Here is an 18,078-nt window from a genome sequence, read left to right on the forward strand (position 1 = left end):
ACCTTATTTTTCGTCCGGTCAGAAACGCACCGACGGAAAAAAAACAAGGTTGATTCAGTACTGTATATTTTCAAGGCACATAGACATTATACCTGTATTTAATCATCTCATTTTTGATTGGTTCATACAGTACATTGGGTTCAGATTTAATGTTGGCTTTGCAGTGATAGCCATGAAAATGCTACGTGGAATGGTAAACAAAATACAGAAAATAAATAAGGTTCAGCAAAAAAACGTCGTACTCATGCTGTGCAACCAAAACCAGTTGGAAAGCAAGTACCGTATGTCGTTTTTGTGAACGCACACATTCTAAGGTTATGTGACGCTTTTACAAAGAGCAGACACTGTCACTGAATTTTTGTTGGTGCAAATTAAAAGTATACATCAATCAACGTTGTGAAACCATTAAATTATCTTGTTAAGACTTTTTAATACTGCTGCATTATAAAAAAAAACAATGGAGCAATGAAATTAGCAGAGTTGCAGCAGAGACAGCAGAGTTAAAGGCTTCCTCACCCCCTTAGATCCAGACCATTCAACTGGCCAAATCCAGCTCGGGAACAACACCATAATGGTCCCCCAGTTCATTTCAAAACTTGGAAAACGCCCATTTTTGCAGCAAATTCCTAAAAAACAGAGAGTTCCTGTGGTATAGACTCGGAACTTGAACCAATGTAAACACATTTGCAGATTCTTGCTTTGACATTTTAATCTTCTACGCCCAGCATCAATTTGTATTTCACATGGAGGTTTATTTTCTTCAAAAACTTGTAACTGATAGAAGAAACATACTACAAACAAAATGTCCACTGCAGAGGATGATAGTTTTCAAAATAATAGTGAAGACGTAAGTCCTTACCTTTGTGGAAAGGTAGCCCTATAACAATTTAGTTAAATAGATCTGCATTAGACCAATTGAAAATGGTCATTTAAAGCAGCCAAAGTAAGATACGTTTTTCCTAATTAGTAGTCCCCTGAAAAGTGAAAATTACATTTTGCATTTGAAGACAAATACAGCTGGAAGGGCTTATATGGCTACAGTACAAAGAGCTGGTGAATTGTAGGTCAGATGATGTAGTATTGTGAACCTTTAAAGATAACTTTCTTTACAAAAAAAAAACCGTTAGGAATTAACCTTAACCAGAGATTGAGACCTGATGTGTTCAATGCCAAACACTTGGTGCCTTTTATTTAGCTACACTCAAATCCTGTGGGTTTGTGATGACATTAATGATTATCACTATAATTATGCATCACAAACCCTGAGGATAATGAGCCTTCCCTGCAAAGGGTCTGAATTAAATGTACAAAGGGCACTATATTGTTTAGATTGAGGTCAATATATAACATGTTAAATCACATGCTTTGTTTAAAATAATGATTTCAAATTACTTTATAATTTCACAAATATGCATTGACCATTTAGTAACATAAAGATGGATGCATATACCCTTGCAGCTGCACAGACAGGCACTTGGTTTTTGACATAGGCAAGACTGTGAACATGTGTAACACTTTTTTGTTATGCCAGTCGTGTTTCAGTCTTCATGTGTATGCATTTTTAATTACAGGTATTTCAATATTTGTAAATCATTTCATCGCATAACTTGCTGTACCAAAAATATATTACGTATATGCATAATAGTAATTTCTATTTTACAAACCTCGTTTCCATATGTGTTGGGAAATTGTGTTAGATGAAAATATAAACGGAATACAATGATTTGCAAATCATTTTCAACCCATATTCAGTTGAATATGCTACAAAGACAACATATTTGATGTTCAAACTGATAAACATTTTTTTTTTTTGCAAATAATCATCAACCTTAGAATTTGATGCCAGCAACACGTAACAAAGAAGTTGGGAAAGGTGGCAATAAATACTGATAAAGTTGAGGAATGCTCATCAAACACTTATTTGGAACATCCCACAGGTGAACGGGCAAATTGGGAAGAGGTAGGTGCCATGATTGGGTATAAAAGTAGATTCCATGAAATGGTCAGTCATTCACAAACAAGGATGGGGCGAGGGTCACCACTTTGTCAACAAATGCGTGAGCAAATTGTTGAACAGTTTAAGAAAAACCTTTCTCAACCAGCTATTGCAAGGAATGTAGGGATTTCACCATCTACGGTCCGTAATATCATCAAAGGGTTCAGAGAATCTGGAGAAATCACTAAGCCCGTGACCTTCGATCCCAAAGGCTGTACTGCCTCAACAAGCAACATCAGTGTGTAAAGGATATCACCACATGGGCTCAGGAACACTTCAGAAACCCACTGTCAGTAACTACAGTTGGTCGCTTGCAAGTTAAAACTCTCCTATGCAAGGCGAAAACCGTTTATCAACAACACCCAGAAATGCCGTCGGCTTCGCTGGGCCTGAGCTCATCTAAGATGGACTGATACAAAGTGGAAAAGTGTTCTGTGGTCTGACGAGTCCACATTTCAAATTGTTTTTGGAAACAGTGGACGTCGTGTCCTCCGGACCAAAGAGGAAAAGAAACATCCAGATTGTTGTAGGCGCAAAGTTGAAAAGCCAGCATATGTGATCGTATGAGGGTCTATTAGTGCCCAAGACATGGGTAACTTACACATCTGTGAAGGCGCCATTAATGCTGAAAGGTACATACAGGTTTTGGAGCCACATATGTTGCCATCCAAGCAACGTTACCATGGACGCCCCTGCTCATTTCAGCAAGACAATGCCAAGCCACGTGTTACATCAACGTGGCTTCATAGTAAAAGAGTGCGGGTACTAGACTGGCCTGCCTGTAGTCCAGACCTGTCTCCCATTGAAAATGTGTGGCGCATTATGAAGCCTAAAATACCACAACGGAGACTGTTGAACAACTTAAGCTGTACATCAAGAGAAGCTTAAAAAATGTGTCTCCTCAGTTCCCAAACGTTTACTGAGTGTTGTTAAAAGGAAAGGCCATGTAACACAGTGGTGAACATGCCCTTTCCCAACTACTTTGGCACGTGTTGCAGCCATGAAATTGTATAAGTCAATTATTTGCAAAAAAAAAAAAAGTTTATGAGTTTGAACATCAAATATCTTGTTTTTGTAGTGCATTCAATTGAATATGGGTTGAAAAGGATTTGCAAACCATTGTATTCCGTTTATATTTACATCTAACACAATTTCCCAACTCATATGGAAACGGGGTTTGTACGTTATATTTGTATTTCCTTCCCTCCACCTTTGCGCACATTGCACAACTACTTAATAAAGTGCTGGCCAATTATCAAAAACTGGCACAATAATTGAGGAAGGAAAGCGGGGATATCAGTGAAAGTCTTTCCAGGGCAATTAGTACAAGAGGATTCTTTGATTGATGTGATATTAAACTGTAAAATAATATACCTAATAGGCTATGTAATAGGAGTTGAAGTATTCATAAATTATTAATGGTATTTTTTTTAAACCTTAAAAAAATACAGGCTTTTCACTAAATAGGAAAACAGTACTGTTTAAGTTTCTTTGGCAGTATGGCCCTACCATGTCCATAGGTGCACCACAGTGAGATGTGGAGATCTCCGCCTAGAGGTCCTTGTGGGCTGATTAACCCATCGTCGAGCTGCACCTCCTCTTTTAAGGCCATTGGTAAAAAATGTACTGTTTTCATGAATCAACTGTGCCAATGATGGCTTTCAGTTCACCAGTGAGGTCAAGCTGGGAATGGACGCAGATTGTCCACAACTGATCGGACAGCGGACGAAGACAGCATGGCTCTAACTAAACTCCCTCCGGCACGGTAGCATACATATCCCAGCATTCCCATCATGACGCCTTTAACAACCACATGCAAAACCCAGCCAAACTGGGAGGGGGGTGCAACACTGCAGAAGGAAACAGGAAAAATACAATTATTATTGACAGATTATGCTAAACAGCAGTACCTTGGTTTTTGAAAAAAACAAATTCCAAAATAGTCTCTATTATCGGTTTTCTTAAAACAAAAAATTGCGTCCAACAAACTGGTCTGTTTGCCCGCAAACTATTTTGAGCAATTAAGTATGCAAACTTGAAATGGCCTCTAAAAATGGATAGTACTTCTTTTAGGGTTAAGAGACTACAGAGAGACTCCAGCCAAGGAAACCTTTAATCAGTTTTATTTGTGTGTGGTGGTTCATTGTTTGTAGAACACACACAAAAATATGAACAACTCTGTGTCTGTCTCCGTGCCCTGCACTGATAAGACATTCATGTGCACTGCGTATTTGTGAGTGGCAAAAAGGATTGTAGTGTAAAGGTTCCCAGATAAAGCAGGTTGCAGGGGGGGTTACAATACAAAAAGAGAGTCGGGCCTGTATGTGTATTGCAAATGGATGTACGCACGAACGCACACATCTAATGACTTTTCCCGGGGATATTGGAGACTTTTTTGTGTCTCGGAGAATCTGAGGTGAAAGCAAGTAGCAGTCAGTCTTCAGCGAGCAGTGACGGCTGCTGCGCCAACAGCAACATGCTAGTTACATCGACAAGAAGCAGAGGAGAACGCTACGCTGGCAAAGTTTAGTGATTCAATGTTGTCAACAAAAGTAGCATATAAGATAAACATATGCCTTTGCTAAACGGACAGCCAACGCATGCAGGACATCTAACATCTGCAGAATCGTTTGTATCGCCACAGCTGATCTATCGTACAATACCTTGATAAGGTACAATAACAGTAAGGATAAACTAACTGTACTACACAAACAAGAGCATCAACTTGCAACTACAGAGTGAATGTAAATGTATTTTGCTTCCTGGAGAATGTTGGAAACCTGTAAGTAATCACAACGAGCTGGGGTCACATTGTACCAAAAAAAAAAGAGATCGGCATTGTCATCTGAAAAAGATAAATAAACTTATTTGTTTCAACAACTGTTTGAACTAAAGAAGAGTAAATGGTGCACTATATTAAGTTGTTTATGAGTGTGTTTACTACATTATAGATTAGTAACTGTACCTTGTTTGCAAGATTATTGCGAACTGCAAAGTCTTTCAAAATATGCACTTCATTTTTACTATACTTATATTCACCAAGTTTTGAGTATATCAATGACTTGCAGTTCAGTGTGACATTCTGTCTACTAAATTGCATTTGTACCCAAATATTGGGGTATTTTCTTCAGCAAATTTTATTTATGCAAGCAAATTTCCCATAAATTAATCACAGGTTTAGAGTGTAATTAATCTGATTTAAAAAATAATCACTTGACAGCCCTAATTTAATAAAATATATAAATACATATACAGTATATATACTCCTATTCATATGTATGTAACATATTCATTTTTTTTTGTGTTTTTTTTTTTTTTTAAAGACTCAGTTTTGTGTTGTTATTATTGGATGATGTCAACATTTTGGCTTTTTCTCATTGTACTTCTTGTTTTTGTAAGATACCTAGGATCAATGACAAAGGAGTCACGGACCACAGATGGCCCCTGTGCCACACTTTGGGCACCACTGCTTTAGAAGCTAACGGTTTATGGCCACTATAGTCTTAGTACTGTACTACATTTGTTCATCCTATGTCACATCATGGATTCAAGTCACATGGTTAACTTACGTCGGCGCTGGAAGTAGTAAAATCAGCTGTTGACCTGACAGTTTTTTTTTACTGTGATAAAGAGGATAAGTTCTTCTTCAGCCGCCGCCTCGTTTTATCATATATTACTGCCTTAGCACATGTTAATGTTTACTTTTGTGTATAAATTTAACACAAAATCCATACTTTGGAACAATGTTAACAGACTAATATTTGGCTTGTTGCCTTCCTGTCGCAGGCAAGCGATAATGGTCGTGGTTGAGGGAATAGTTGTTTGATGCTAGAAAATGTTTGCTGCCTTGAAACGATCAGCCGTAATGCATTGTGGCAGTCCGATGATTTTTGTGCATGTCATGCCATGCGCATAAGTGGTAAATGGATTATACTTACAGTGTTTTTCTACCTTCAAGGTACTCAAAGCGCTTTAACATTGCGAGACGAGCGGGTGTAGTGTGTGGCGTTACTCATATCACTGATTTGGCTGTACTGTTTTATCTCTGGGCTGCTCGCAGTGGCGTCTTGCAGCTGAGGGAAGCAATCTAGTGTGTCTGGGTGATTTTCTGTCTGGTCTTGGCATTCGTGATTGACAGTTTGCTTGCTTGGACATATATTGGCAGCGGAACTCAAATGAAGGAGAGCGGCTTTGCCGAGGCTAGCTTTGTTTGCAAGCTCTGTTCAGCACCATCACTTCATTTCCACGAGATAATTGCAGATATCTTTGGTGCTAGGGTCGTCTCTGGCGGCCTTTTTGCACTTTTCAGGCACAGAGGCGGTGGGAACCTACAACAGGTTTCTTTGCTGGTTAAGGGCGTCTTCATGGGGTCTCGGTCTTGGATGCTGGCTGCGTTTTGGAGTGGTTAGTGGTATGAGGTTTGATTTGTCAAAGCCAGAATTGTTTTCTTTCCTTGCTTATTGTTTGCAGGGCATTCAGTTTGGGTGGCACTGGGGTGATTTCCTTTCACGGAGTAAAGAAGTCCCGCCAAACCGATGCCATGTTTGTTTACACTGTAAAGTTAGGGTTTAGGACTGCCAACGAGGAAGAGGAGTGCTTGATTTGTACACTCTAACAGCACAGTGTGGAAAATCCTACCTCGTTACAGAATTATTATTTTTTTCGGTTTTCAGAGCTATTTTTAATGTTATTAGATTTATTGGTGTGACTTCATAATTCATAATATACAAACAATAACTTTCGTACACACCTAAAGTAGAATGAAACAGCTCTGTGTGGCTATTCATTCCACTCCCTTGCCCTCTCTCTGCTCATGGCCGTATATAATGTGTTTTCTGTTAATATTTTTGGGTGTCTGGAATAGATTAATTGGATTTGCATTATCCAAAAACATGCACCTGGGGATAAGTTGATTGGCAACACTAAACTGGCCCTAGTGTGTGAATGTGAGTGTGAATGTTGTCTGTCTATCTGTGTTGGCCCTGCGATGAGGTGGCGACTTGTCCAGGGTGTACGCCGCCTTCTGCCCGAATGCAGATGAGATAGGCTCCATCACCCCCCGCGACCCCAAAAGGGACAAGCGGTAGAAAATGGATGGACGGATGGATTTGCATTATTTCTTATGGGAAAACTCATCTGACCTTTTGGAATGGATTACAAACCAAAACCAAGGTACCACTGTGATCGTATATGATGTTAAATATACTGTACCTCATAATCTCACTAACGTTGAGATGGTTATCCCAGTTTCTTTCAATGCCAGGCACATGACCCATTCCAACAACTCCAACTACAACAGCAGGCACTTCTGCAAAAGTGCATATCATAAAATAAAAATTAAAAAAACACACAAATGATTACGTTTGACCAAAAATGAAGGTTATTTTTCTTACATGCAAAAAAAATTCACACATTCTGTATAAAAAAATGAATATAATTGATTAAACTTTACCATAATGAAAAAAAAAAGCTAATGAAATCAGACCACATGGACTATGTAGAAAAAACAAAACTGCTACATAAATGCTTTGTAGTTCGATACTTACTCTGGGCATTAGGGGGAGCCTCAACACAGCGTGTAGCCTGGCGCAATGTGTGCGTGAGGTAGATGTCTCTCTCGGCCACAATAGTCTGGTGAAGAGCTGGGAACTCACCGATCATCTCTGACATGGTCTGTTCCAGCAGGTCCTTCTGTTTGCACTTCTCAACATCCTCTTTGCTGAAACATGGCATAAAGTGCAGCATACTAAGAGCTCAGGGTAATATGCACATGTTATTGTTTTGTTGTACTGAACTGTTGCGGTTATAGTGTATGTGACATAAAAAGAGGAACTAGAAGATACAGAAGGCCTGATATAATCTTCACAGTCACTGTTTCTTTTTGTTGGTTCAAGGTTTACTCCTGACTTGACTTGACAAAACTACTATAGAAAGCTGCAAAAGTTAGAAGAACAATTAGGCTTCAAACAGTAACAATTATTTTGAATACACTGAATTGGAGCTCCTTGCTGTGTACTAAACACCAGTTGCAGATTGGAAGCGGAAGACAAATATTAATTTGCTGTAAATACATTTGGTTATAATTGGTTTAGTTTTGATGGTCACAGTAATCCTTGACAGCATTAGCTGTGAGTAGATGACTTTTAAATAATCGACCCCAAAAGGGACAAGCGGTAGAAAAAGGATGGATGGATGGACTTACTATTTTATTATATTATTAAAGGGGAACTGCACTTTTTTTGGAATTTTGCCTATCGTTCATAATCACTATGACGACGGATGGATTTTTTTTAATGCATTCTAAATATTAAATACATTTGATCAAAAGTCCGCTTACAATGGAGCCCATGGGACCTGTTCAGTTCTGCCTATAGAGCCCCTAAAAAACACTCCAAACACCTCCTTTAGGGTTTTATATACACATTATGTAAGTATATAGGTAATGTAGTAACAGACACATTTATAATAACATTTAAAGGCCTACTGACATTTTTTTTTTTTATTTAAACGGGGATAGCAGATCCATTCTATGTGTTATACTTGATCATTTCGTGATATTGCCATATTTTTGCTGAAAGGATTTAGTAGAGAACATCGACGATAAAGTTCGCAACTTTTGGTCGCTGATAAAAAAAGCCTTGCCTGTACCGGAAGTAGCGTGACGTCACAGGTTGAAAGGCTCCTCACATTTCCCCATTGTTTACACCAGCAGCGAGAGCGATTCGGACCGAGAAAGCGACGATTACCCCATTAATTTGAGCCAGGATGAAAGATTCGTGGATGAGGAACGTGAGAGTGAAGGACTAGAGTGCAGTGCAGGACGCATCTTTTTTCGCTCTGACCGTAACTTAGGTACAAGCTGGCTCATTGGATTCCACACTCTCTCCTTTTTCTATTGTGGATCACGGATTTGTATTTTAAACCACCTCGGATACTATATCCTCTTGAAAATGAGAGTCGAGAATGCGAAATGGACATTCACAGTGACTTTTATCTCCACGACAATACATCGGCAAAGCACTTTAGCTACGGAGCTAACATGATAGCATCGGGCTTAACTGCAGATAGAAACAAAAGAAATAAACACCTGACTGGAAGGATAGACAGAAAATCAACAATACTATTAAACCGTGGACATGTAACTACACGGTTATTGCTTTCCAGCCTGTCGAAGCTTAACAATGCTGTTGCTAACGACGCCATTGAAGCTAACTTAGCAACGGGACCTTACAGAGCTATGCTAAAAACATTAGCTATCCACCAACGCCAGCCAGCCCTCATCTGCTCATCAACACCCGTGCTCACCTGCGTTCCAGCGATCGACGGAGCGACGAAGGACTTCACCCGATCATCAATGCGGTCGGCGGCTAGCGTCGGATAGCGCGTCTGCTATCCAAGTCAAAGTCCTCCTGGTTGTGTTGCTGTAGTCCGCCGCTAATACACCGATCCCACCTACAGCTTTCTTCTTTGCAGTCTTCATTGTTCATTAAACAAATTGCAAAAGATTCACCAACACAGATGTCCAGAATACTGTGGAATTTTGCGATGAAAACCGAGCTTTTTGTATTGGATTCAATGTGTCAGAATACTTCCGTTTCAACGATTGACGTCACGCGCAAACGTCATCATACATAGACGTTTTCAAGCAGAAGTTTTGCGGGAAATTTAAAATTGCACTTTATAAGTTAACCCGGCCATATTGGCATGTGTTGCAATGTTTATATATCAATGATGAAATCTTAACTATCAGACTGCGTGGTCGGTAGTAGTGGGTTTCAGTAGGCCTTTAATATTTACATATTTTGATCATTTTAAGCATACGTGGCGCATTTTAAAAAAAATAATTTGCTTTTTTTTCCTTCATCCCTGATTTCTGCTCACTGCAGACTTTGAGAGCCAACAAACATAATAAAACATCACTTACTTGTCTGCAGTCATTAGTATGCCGACAACTGGGATGTTTATACAGTATATTCCCATTTAGATGAAAAATGTGTCATAATTATTGCGAAGAAACGGGGTGGGGTTAACAGGGGGCGGGGGTCATGCGCTTTTAGTGTCGTCCTCGTCAGTTCCAGATCCTGAAATGGCTTTCAAAGAGTCCCAACTTGTCGGATTTTATTCTCAGCAATCTACTTTTCAGGTGAGTGGCATGATTTATGATCTACAATAAACTTACAGGTAGCAGGGAAGCAATGAAGTAGCAGACCACTAAATTATGTAAACATAGGCACACAAGCTTGAGCTATAAATAGTTTGTGTGCGTTGGTGCTTATAATAAGAATACAACAACAAAGACTTGGTTAATATTCAAATCATGAAATTTAAATTGAATATTGTTGGCGCTTTTTGAATGGTTATTTGTCAAATTTTATGGGTGGACTAATGGAGCTCCCATTGGCTCTGCTGTAAGCTGACTTTTATTTACGTTTATTTAATATTTAGAATGCATTAAAAACAAACATCTGCCCGTTGTCAGGTCTTTCACAATGATTGTGAACGATAGGCAAAATTTTAAAAAAGGGCAGTTCCCCTTTAAATGGGTCATATTATGATTTTTCATTCTATTTTTAAAACACCTAATTTTGGTCTATATAACATGAAATAAGGGTTCTTTAGTCAAAATATTGCATAGATTTTGCAGTAAACACCTATCTTTAAGCCACTTTTTGCCTGCCTCTCAAAATAAATTAAAATTAAAATTGAGAAGCAGGCACAAAGTGTCTGAGAGTTGTTATATTGTTGGTATACACATGTATATACTGACAATAAGATGCTTTTCTATTTTTTATCACGTTAATACTTTTTACTGCACTGCTGCTTTGACCACCTGTAAACAATAGAGGCTTGAGCCAGTAAGCTACGCTACGAGCTACATCGCAAACTTAGTAACGGATTATAATACTAACTGGTCCATTGCCAAACGCATTAGACTGATGCAATTAAAAGTATTTTTTAGGTAAATCTTTCTTTATTTTGCTGGCTGACTCACGCAAGAATGTTTGGTTAAATGTTTACATATATGGATAATAAGTCAGAGCAAATTCCAAACGGACTGTTTGGAGGAAGTATGAAGGAAGGCAAGATTGTTTTATAAACATCTCAGCAATGCCTCCACGGTTTGATTTCCAATTTCCGAGGCTTTTGCAGATCCCAAATACACAAACCGGTACAAATAGGTAATAAAAGTTTGTTTTGCATAGTAGAGCCCTTTTAAGTAGGTGGATAAATATTACTTTTTCTGGTGCACACAGTTTTCTTTCACCCAGAACCAAATAGGTTTTCAGAGAACTTATAAATTTGACGTCTCATCTGAATGAGATTTGTAGTCTTTATAAATGTGTCCCTTTCTGGTGATGCAACTCCAAAAGTGTGTTATTGTACCTGATTGGGTCTGAAAGGAAGCAAAGACCCCAAGCCAGACGGACCTTTTGCCACCAGCTGAGTGCAGCGATGGCTCTTTTGAACGTCACAGGGATGGGTCTGTCTCCTAGATGAAACTTACAGAATGGCACACGCCCAGCCTGTGTGCAGACAGACATCAAATTAATAAAGCAAGAGGAAAAAAAGTGATAAAGGTTGTGGGGTGAAATTGTGACAATGTTTTACCTCTTTGAAGGCTTCCCTGAACTCCCCTCCAGGAGCCATGCCGAGCTGCTCAGTGATGTGAGCAGAAACTTTCAGCAGAAGTATCTGCATCAGGCCAGACATCAACCCATTCTGACAAACAGAAAGAACCAAGTTGAACATGTATGCCTTCTTCAGTGCCTAAGTTATACAACACTGCTGCATCTGTGCAAATTGGCCTTTTTTGAGTATACAATACACCTTTACTCTTTTTTTCGAACGAAGCAGTGAATTGATTATTCTGTATTGCTCAATTCGGAAAGTACTGTGTATTTAGCCCTATCCCTGCAAAAACCTAAACCGTACAGTTTGGCATAAACATGGCTACATTATGTACTGTATGGTTTGCTCTTTCTCGTCATTAAAAGTCTCACCTGCTTGACGGCCTGCTGGACCTTTTCCAGGTTAATTTCTTTGGCTTCCCTCAGCAATGTATTCTCATCCATCTTCAACATGGACACTCTGTACTGGCACAACTCCACCACTACCACATCTGGCTGGACAGCCCGGATTGTCTGCAGGACGGAGGGGAAGACATACAGAATGTGAAAAGGGGATGAAAATGTGCCCTGACAAAGGAAAAGCAGACCAAAACAAAGATGGCAAACACCTCAATGCCTGATAGACAAAAATCAGCACAACACTCGAAATTATCGACAAGATTCCTGCAATTTCAAAATAACAAAGCCCTCTCAATATCTGCATGTATTATCTTGCCACATAAAGGACATTCGCCACATGACTATCTGTCCTCCTTTAAATTGCAGGCCGATGGCGCACACTCACACTGAACTAATCGTATTAATAAAAATGTTTTAATAACAAATGGGTTTACCCTGGCCACATCCCTTTTGCTGCTGTCACTAAAGTGGGCAGTGCCCACTAGGTACAGCAGACTGCCATCAGGGGATTCAAGACGGGTCACTGTCTCTGGTAGCTCAGGTGATGACTGCCGACGCTGGGCTCGATACTGCCATAGCAGCTCCATTGCTTCACTGTTGGCTAGACAAAGATAACAGACAGTTACCAAGAGTAACACAAAGCTTGAAGGTGCTCTCACAATCACTTTTACCAAGAGTAACACAAAGCTTGAAGGTCCTCTCACAATCACTTCAAAAGTCAATATGGTGTTTCAATGTCTAAATCATACCAGATGTATTTGATCTATCAAAACTGTTGTGTTGTGGAATAAGTGGTAAAATTAAAGAGCTGGACAATAGATACAATTTAATCTTGATTTCAGCTTCTCACGATTATAAAAATGTCATCGAAAAAACGATTCATAGGCCGTAGAATGTGCATGCAAATCCCTGAGCTTGTAACAGTGAAACAGATGAGTAAGCATATGAGTGTAAAAAAAACTAAGTCCACAAGAAGTGTGGGATCTTATCAGGATTGCTGCTTTTTATTTGATGCAGCGGTAGTATGCCTAATCAATAATTTCAACAAACAAATAATGCATATGAACGTGGCAAAATCACACATTGGCCAATAAAAATGAACTTGCTGTTAAACGTAGACTATCACGGCAATTGACATGAATGTGACTAAAATGCTGCCTTTGTGAGGAGAAAGAACATTTGTTTGGGAAAGTAATTTCAATGGTACTGCTCAATCATCCCAAAAACACTCAACCGCCCCGACTTAAAACTAAACAATGTCAAGACGGCCACTTGAAACACCGGCTAAACTCCAAAGCTAAAGCAAGCAAGAACAATCCATACATCCACCACAACACATCCAATTTGTTTCTGACAGCAGTCGCAACTTGAGAGGCTCGTTTTTTTCCCCCCATCAAACTCAATCCATCTCCACACGTCAAGCTCAGAACAGCTTCCATACTTCCGCCCTTTCCAATAACAGCGCTGTGCACCACATCCGGTCAGACTGCGCTAACAACATAAATGTTTCAAAAAGTACCTTACACAAACATAATGTGCTTAAAGTTACAAAAGTTATGCTTTGACTTAAAATGCTGGTCAAAATTGCCCAAAGATGCATCACACCAACTAACGTGAGGATATCTGCATTTAATTAACAAACATTTTAATAAGCACACACTTTACCGTAAAAAGTAAAAAACAGAGTTGTTTTATGGAAAAACTGATGTTTTCTCCTGTAGCTGGTGTTATTTTAATTTTTTGTTGTTTTTATTATTATGACAATTTTTCTTGTTTATTGGTTATTAATTTATATCCTGTTGTTTTTGTTAAATTGTATTATAAAGTTGAGTTTTGATGGTAGAATAAATACTCTTGCTTTTAAATTAATGAAGAAGAGCGTAATTTCAATTTCAACCAAAATACTCTGATTATTTTTGCCATAATCGTCCAGCCCTGGAATTTAAATAGGCTTTGCTGCATCCTAATCATTTTCTGACATGTTGAATCATATAGCTGTTAATATGAGTCTGTAACTTTACATAAATAACCTTAACCAAACCAAATTCTGTATTCATTAATGTAATGTTTACAGTTAACTAATTTATTGCTCATAATTGTGGTTGGAAATGTTTGTAGTGTAGCATTGCATTCAAGGTAGACAAGGTTTCCAAAATAAAATATAAAGCTCAGAATGAGTTCAAAACAATAATAAACAATAATGTTGAAGCACAGTACAATCCATCAAGCGGTGCGGCTTCATAGCTTACCAAAGTCGTACTAAAACATTTTGATAGATTTTTGACCACCGTGTGTAATGTTCGGTATTTTCCAATGGAACATATAACATTTTGTGTTGTTTACTTGAGTCATATTCAGTCTACACGTATCTCTTATGTGTGACTGCCATCATATTGCAGTCTACATGTACCTCTTATGTGTGACTGCCATCATATTGCAGTCTACACATATCTCTTATTTGTGACTGCCATCTACTGGTCAAAGTTATCATTTCACCATGTACCAAATTAAATAGCTTCAAGGTCGGTAAGCACAACCAAAATTATTCCGTACATTAGTCGCACCGGGTTATAAGGCGCACTGTCGAGTTTTGTGAAAATGAAAGGATTTTAAGTGCGCCTTATAGTCCGAAGAATACGGTAATGTTGAGTAAAAATAGAAGCATATTAACGTTTTCACATACAGTAAATCCTATTAAAATATGTTTAAAAGGCAGCATTGTTAAACTTTGAATATGACAGCGCACCACCGTGACATCATCAGAGGAGTACACGTCTCTGTTTGTGCCGTGTACACGCATACGCTGAGTGGAGAGTTTTAGAACTCTACACTTTGGCCAGTCTGCGACAAAAGTATGCGTTTGCGTATGGACAAGAGGCCTAAACGTAGAGATAAGCATACGTTTATTAAGTATCCGTGTTCGTGTGGACATGGCGTAAGTCAGTGTTTTTCAACCACTGTGCCGCGGCACACTAGTGTGCCGTGAGATACAGTCTGGTGTGCTGTGGAAAATTATGTAGTTTCACCTAATAGGGTTAAAAATTATATATAAAATGATAATACGCAAATGTGCCGTTGTTGAGTGTCTGCACTGTCGAGAGCTCGGCAGCGTAACCGTGTAATACTCTTCCATATCAGTAGGTGGCAGCAGGTAGCTAATTGCTTTGTAGAGGTTTGTCGTGATCACAATATGCAGACGACACCGGGAGGCAGCGTGCAGGTAAAAAAGTATCTAGCGCTTAAACCAAAAATAAACAAAAGGCGAGTGCCGCTAAGAAAAGCCATTGACGCTTAGGGATGTTTATGCAAAATTAAACTAAAACTGAACTGGCTGCAAAGTAAACAAAAACTGAATGCTGGACGACAGCAAAGACTTACAGCGTGTGGAGCAGACGGCGTCCACAAAGTACATACGTACATGACATGACAATCAAAAATGTCCCCACAAAGAAAGATAGCGTCCGCACAACTTAAATAGTCTTGATTGCGAAAACAAAGCGGGTGCGGGGAATAGCGTGCAAGGAAGACATGAAACTGCTACAGGAAAATACCAACAAAACAGTAAAAGCCACCAAAATAAGGAGCGCAAGACAAGAACTAAAACACTACACAACACAGGAAAACCCCAAAAACTTCAAAATAAGTTACGGCGTGATGTGACAGGTCGTGACAGCACACCTACTTTGAGACAAGAGTTATAGTGATGCATGGTTGGTTATGGTTTGAATTCATATCCAACAATTGCAAGAACAACTTTTTATTGTCAATATCGGCTGCTGAGTTTAATTTTTTTATGTTTTCTGCTGGTGGTGTGCCTCGGAATGTTTTCAATGAAAAAAATGCGCCTTGGCTCAAAAAAGGTTGAAAAACAGTGGCGTAAGTATCTGTGTTCGTGTAGACATGGCCTTAATTACAAACGACCAAACAGAATATTTTTTCCTCAACAACGATCAGTCAGCACTGGTGAAAATACCTTTGTTTGAGAGGTTACAAAGTTAATCTTACCAAGTCCTGGAGGAAGGCACGGCGGTGCATCTTCTGAGGAGTCATCTGCTGGTCCCAGAGATTCATCCTGTGACAAAAAGTGAAAATCTAGAGATAACTATACCAAGTGATATACCGTATTTTTCGGAGTATAAGTCGCACCGAAAATGCATAATAAAGAAGGAAAAAAAACATAAGTCGCACTGGAGTATAAGTCGCATTTTTTGGGGAAATTTATTTGATAAAACCCAACACCAAGAATAGACATTTGAAAGGCAATTTAAAATAAATAAAGAATAGTGAACAACAGGCTGAATAAGTGTACGTTATATGACGCATAAATAACCAACTGAGAACGTGCCTGGTATGTTAATGTAACATATTATGGTAAGAGTCATTCAAATAACTATAATATATAGAACATGCTATATGTTTACCAAACAATCTGTCACTCCTAATCGCTAAATCCCATGAAATCTTATACGTCTAGTCTCTTGCGTGAATGAGCTAAATAATATTATTTGATATTTTTCGGTAATGTGTTAATAATTTCACACATAAGTCGCTCCTGAGTATAAGTCGCACCCCCGGCCAAACTATGAAAAAAAACTGCGATTTATAGTCCGAAAAATACGGTAATCTGATGATATAATTGTTGATGACTGAAATATGCTGTTAGCAACCCAACCTAACGCCCCAACCCCCTCCACATCCCACCCCCCGGATTGTAAATAATGTAAATAATTCAATGTATATACTCTGATGATTAACTTGTGTGAAGAATGTATTATGCTGATAGTATATATTTGTACCATGAATTGATTAACGTGGACCCCGACTTAAACAAGTTGAAAAACTTATTCGGGTGTTACCATTTAGTGGTCAATTGTACGGAACATGTACTGTACTGTGCAATCTACTAATAAAAGTTTCAATCAGTCAATCAATCAATCAAAAAAGTATTTCTAGTTTGACAATTAGTGCTTGTTAGCAGTTGGGTTTAAACTCAGACATCAAAACAGATACTGTTGCCACAGCTGTCAAAACAGAAACAGAAACACACAACATACTGTAACGACATGCTGAGGTTGATGTTGAGTTCTTGAGTGAGTAATATTCAGAATTCCCATTGTTATGAACGTACCACGCCTGTAAGGTGATTGTCGAAGAAGGAGGAGGAAGCGTTCACAACAATGGGAATTCTGACTATTACTCACTCAAGAACACATCATAAACCTCAGCAGGTCGTTACAATACACTAACCTCTGAATTGTTGTCTTGGTCCATGTCAAGTCTCTTCAAGCTGGCTGTGCCAAGAGAAGAAAAGGGAGACATGTGTTGACAAAGTGTAAAGGCAGATGACGGTGCGGGTCTGGGCTGACTGCTGACGTCGCTTTAGCATATTGGCAGTGGCGTGTGTACACACGGCTAACAGACTTCCATGGACTGCGGTTTATGCCATGTCACTTAAAAGCGATAAGGGCTTATTTACAACAATCATGTCAGTCACACCACGTCGACGAATAAGATGAACACTACCCAGATATGTGTAAAGAAACGCCGACCTGTCTTAAGGAACTACAGTAGTTGGCTAGCTAAACACCCAACGTTTACTCGGTTAGGGTAGCAGGGTGATGACCTGCTAACACCAGCTATATTTGAGCAAAAACGTGTTAAGTCTTTTGTCTTACAAAACAACGTCATAATAATACAGTAATGGTTAAAAACACTTGTCAAAAAAGATTTACTTACTGGACAAACCGAGCCTGCTTCTCGCTACTACCTTAGCACTTCTCGTCCTGCCGTGCGCAAAGCACCATGGGTAATGTAGTCATTGACTGACGCAACAAGCATTTTCTCAAGAAAATCATTTTAATTTGTTGTCATTCTAACTAACATGTTACAATCTACACTCTATTTATGATCACGTCTGCAGAAACTGTTTTTTCCCCCCAAAAAACTTGGTGTCTTACTCGTGCAACAAGCCTGTTTGAAGTGATTTTTGATGTATTTGACAAGATAATGACAATTTATTATCAATCAGGTTTAATTTCAAATGTAAGGGGAAAA

At 38.9% G+C, this 18,078-nt stretch overlaps 1 protein-coding gene across 1 annotated transcript; it reads right to left on the reverse strand.

The window, feature by feature from the left end:
• Nucleotides 1-9: 9 nt before the first annotated feature.
• On the reverse strand, nt 10-17,833 carry trabd (TraB domain containing). The gene is made up of 10 exons (XM_062035348.1): nt 17,761-17,833; nt 17,272-17,315; nt 16,030-16,096; nt 12,459-12,625; nt 11,998-12,138; nt 11,606-11,716; nt 11,381-11,520; nt 7,543-7,715; nt 7,208-7,304; nt 10-3,846 (listed from the first exon to the last, which is right to left on the reverse strand). Exons 2-10 carry the CDS (start codon nt 17,293-17,295, stop codon nt 3,675-3,677), a joined length of 1,092 nt encoding a protein of 363 aa, XP_061891332.1. The 5' UTR covers nt 17,296-17,315; nt 17,761-17,833; the 3' UTR covers nt 10-3,674.
• Between the last annotated feature and the right edge of the window lie 245 nt (nt 17,834-18,078).

The sequence above is a fragment of the Entelurus aequoreus genome, linkage group LG24 (assembly GCF_033978785.1).
Source record: "Entelurus aequoreus isolate RoL-2023_Sb linkage group LG24, RoL_Eaeq_v1.1, whole genome shotgun sequence".
NCBI classification, from domain to species: Eukaryota; Metazoa; Chordata; class Actinopteri; order Syngnathiformes; family Syngnathidae; genus Entelurus; species Entelurus aequoreus.

Excerpts from the sequence above, each read along its gene's own strand:
- trabd (XM_062035348.1), bottom strand. The coding sequence starts at position 17,295 with ATGGACCAAGACAACAATTCAGAG. Across the intron at positions 12,139-12,458 it reads GCAAAAGGGATGTGGCCAGG|ACAATCCGGGCTGTCCAGCC; the intron begins GTAAACCCATTT and ends TCCGTCCTGCAG. Across the intron at positions 11,521-11,605 it reads TCAGGGAAGCCTTCAAAGAG|GCTGGGCGTGTGCCATTCTG; the intron begins GTAAAACATTGT and ends GTCTGCACACAG.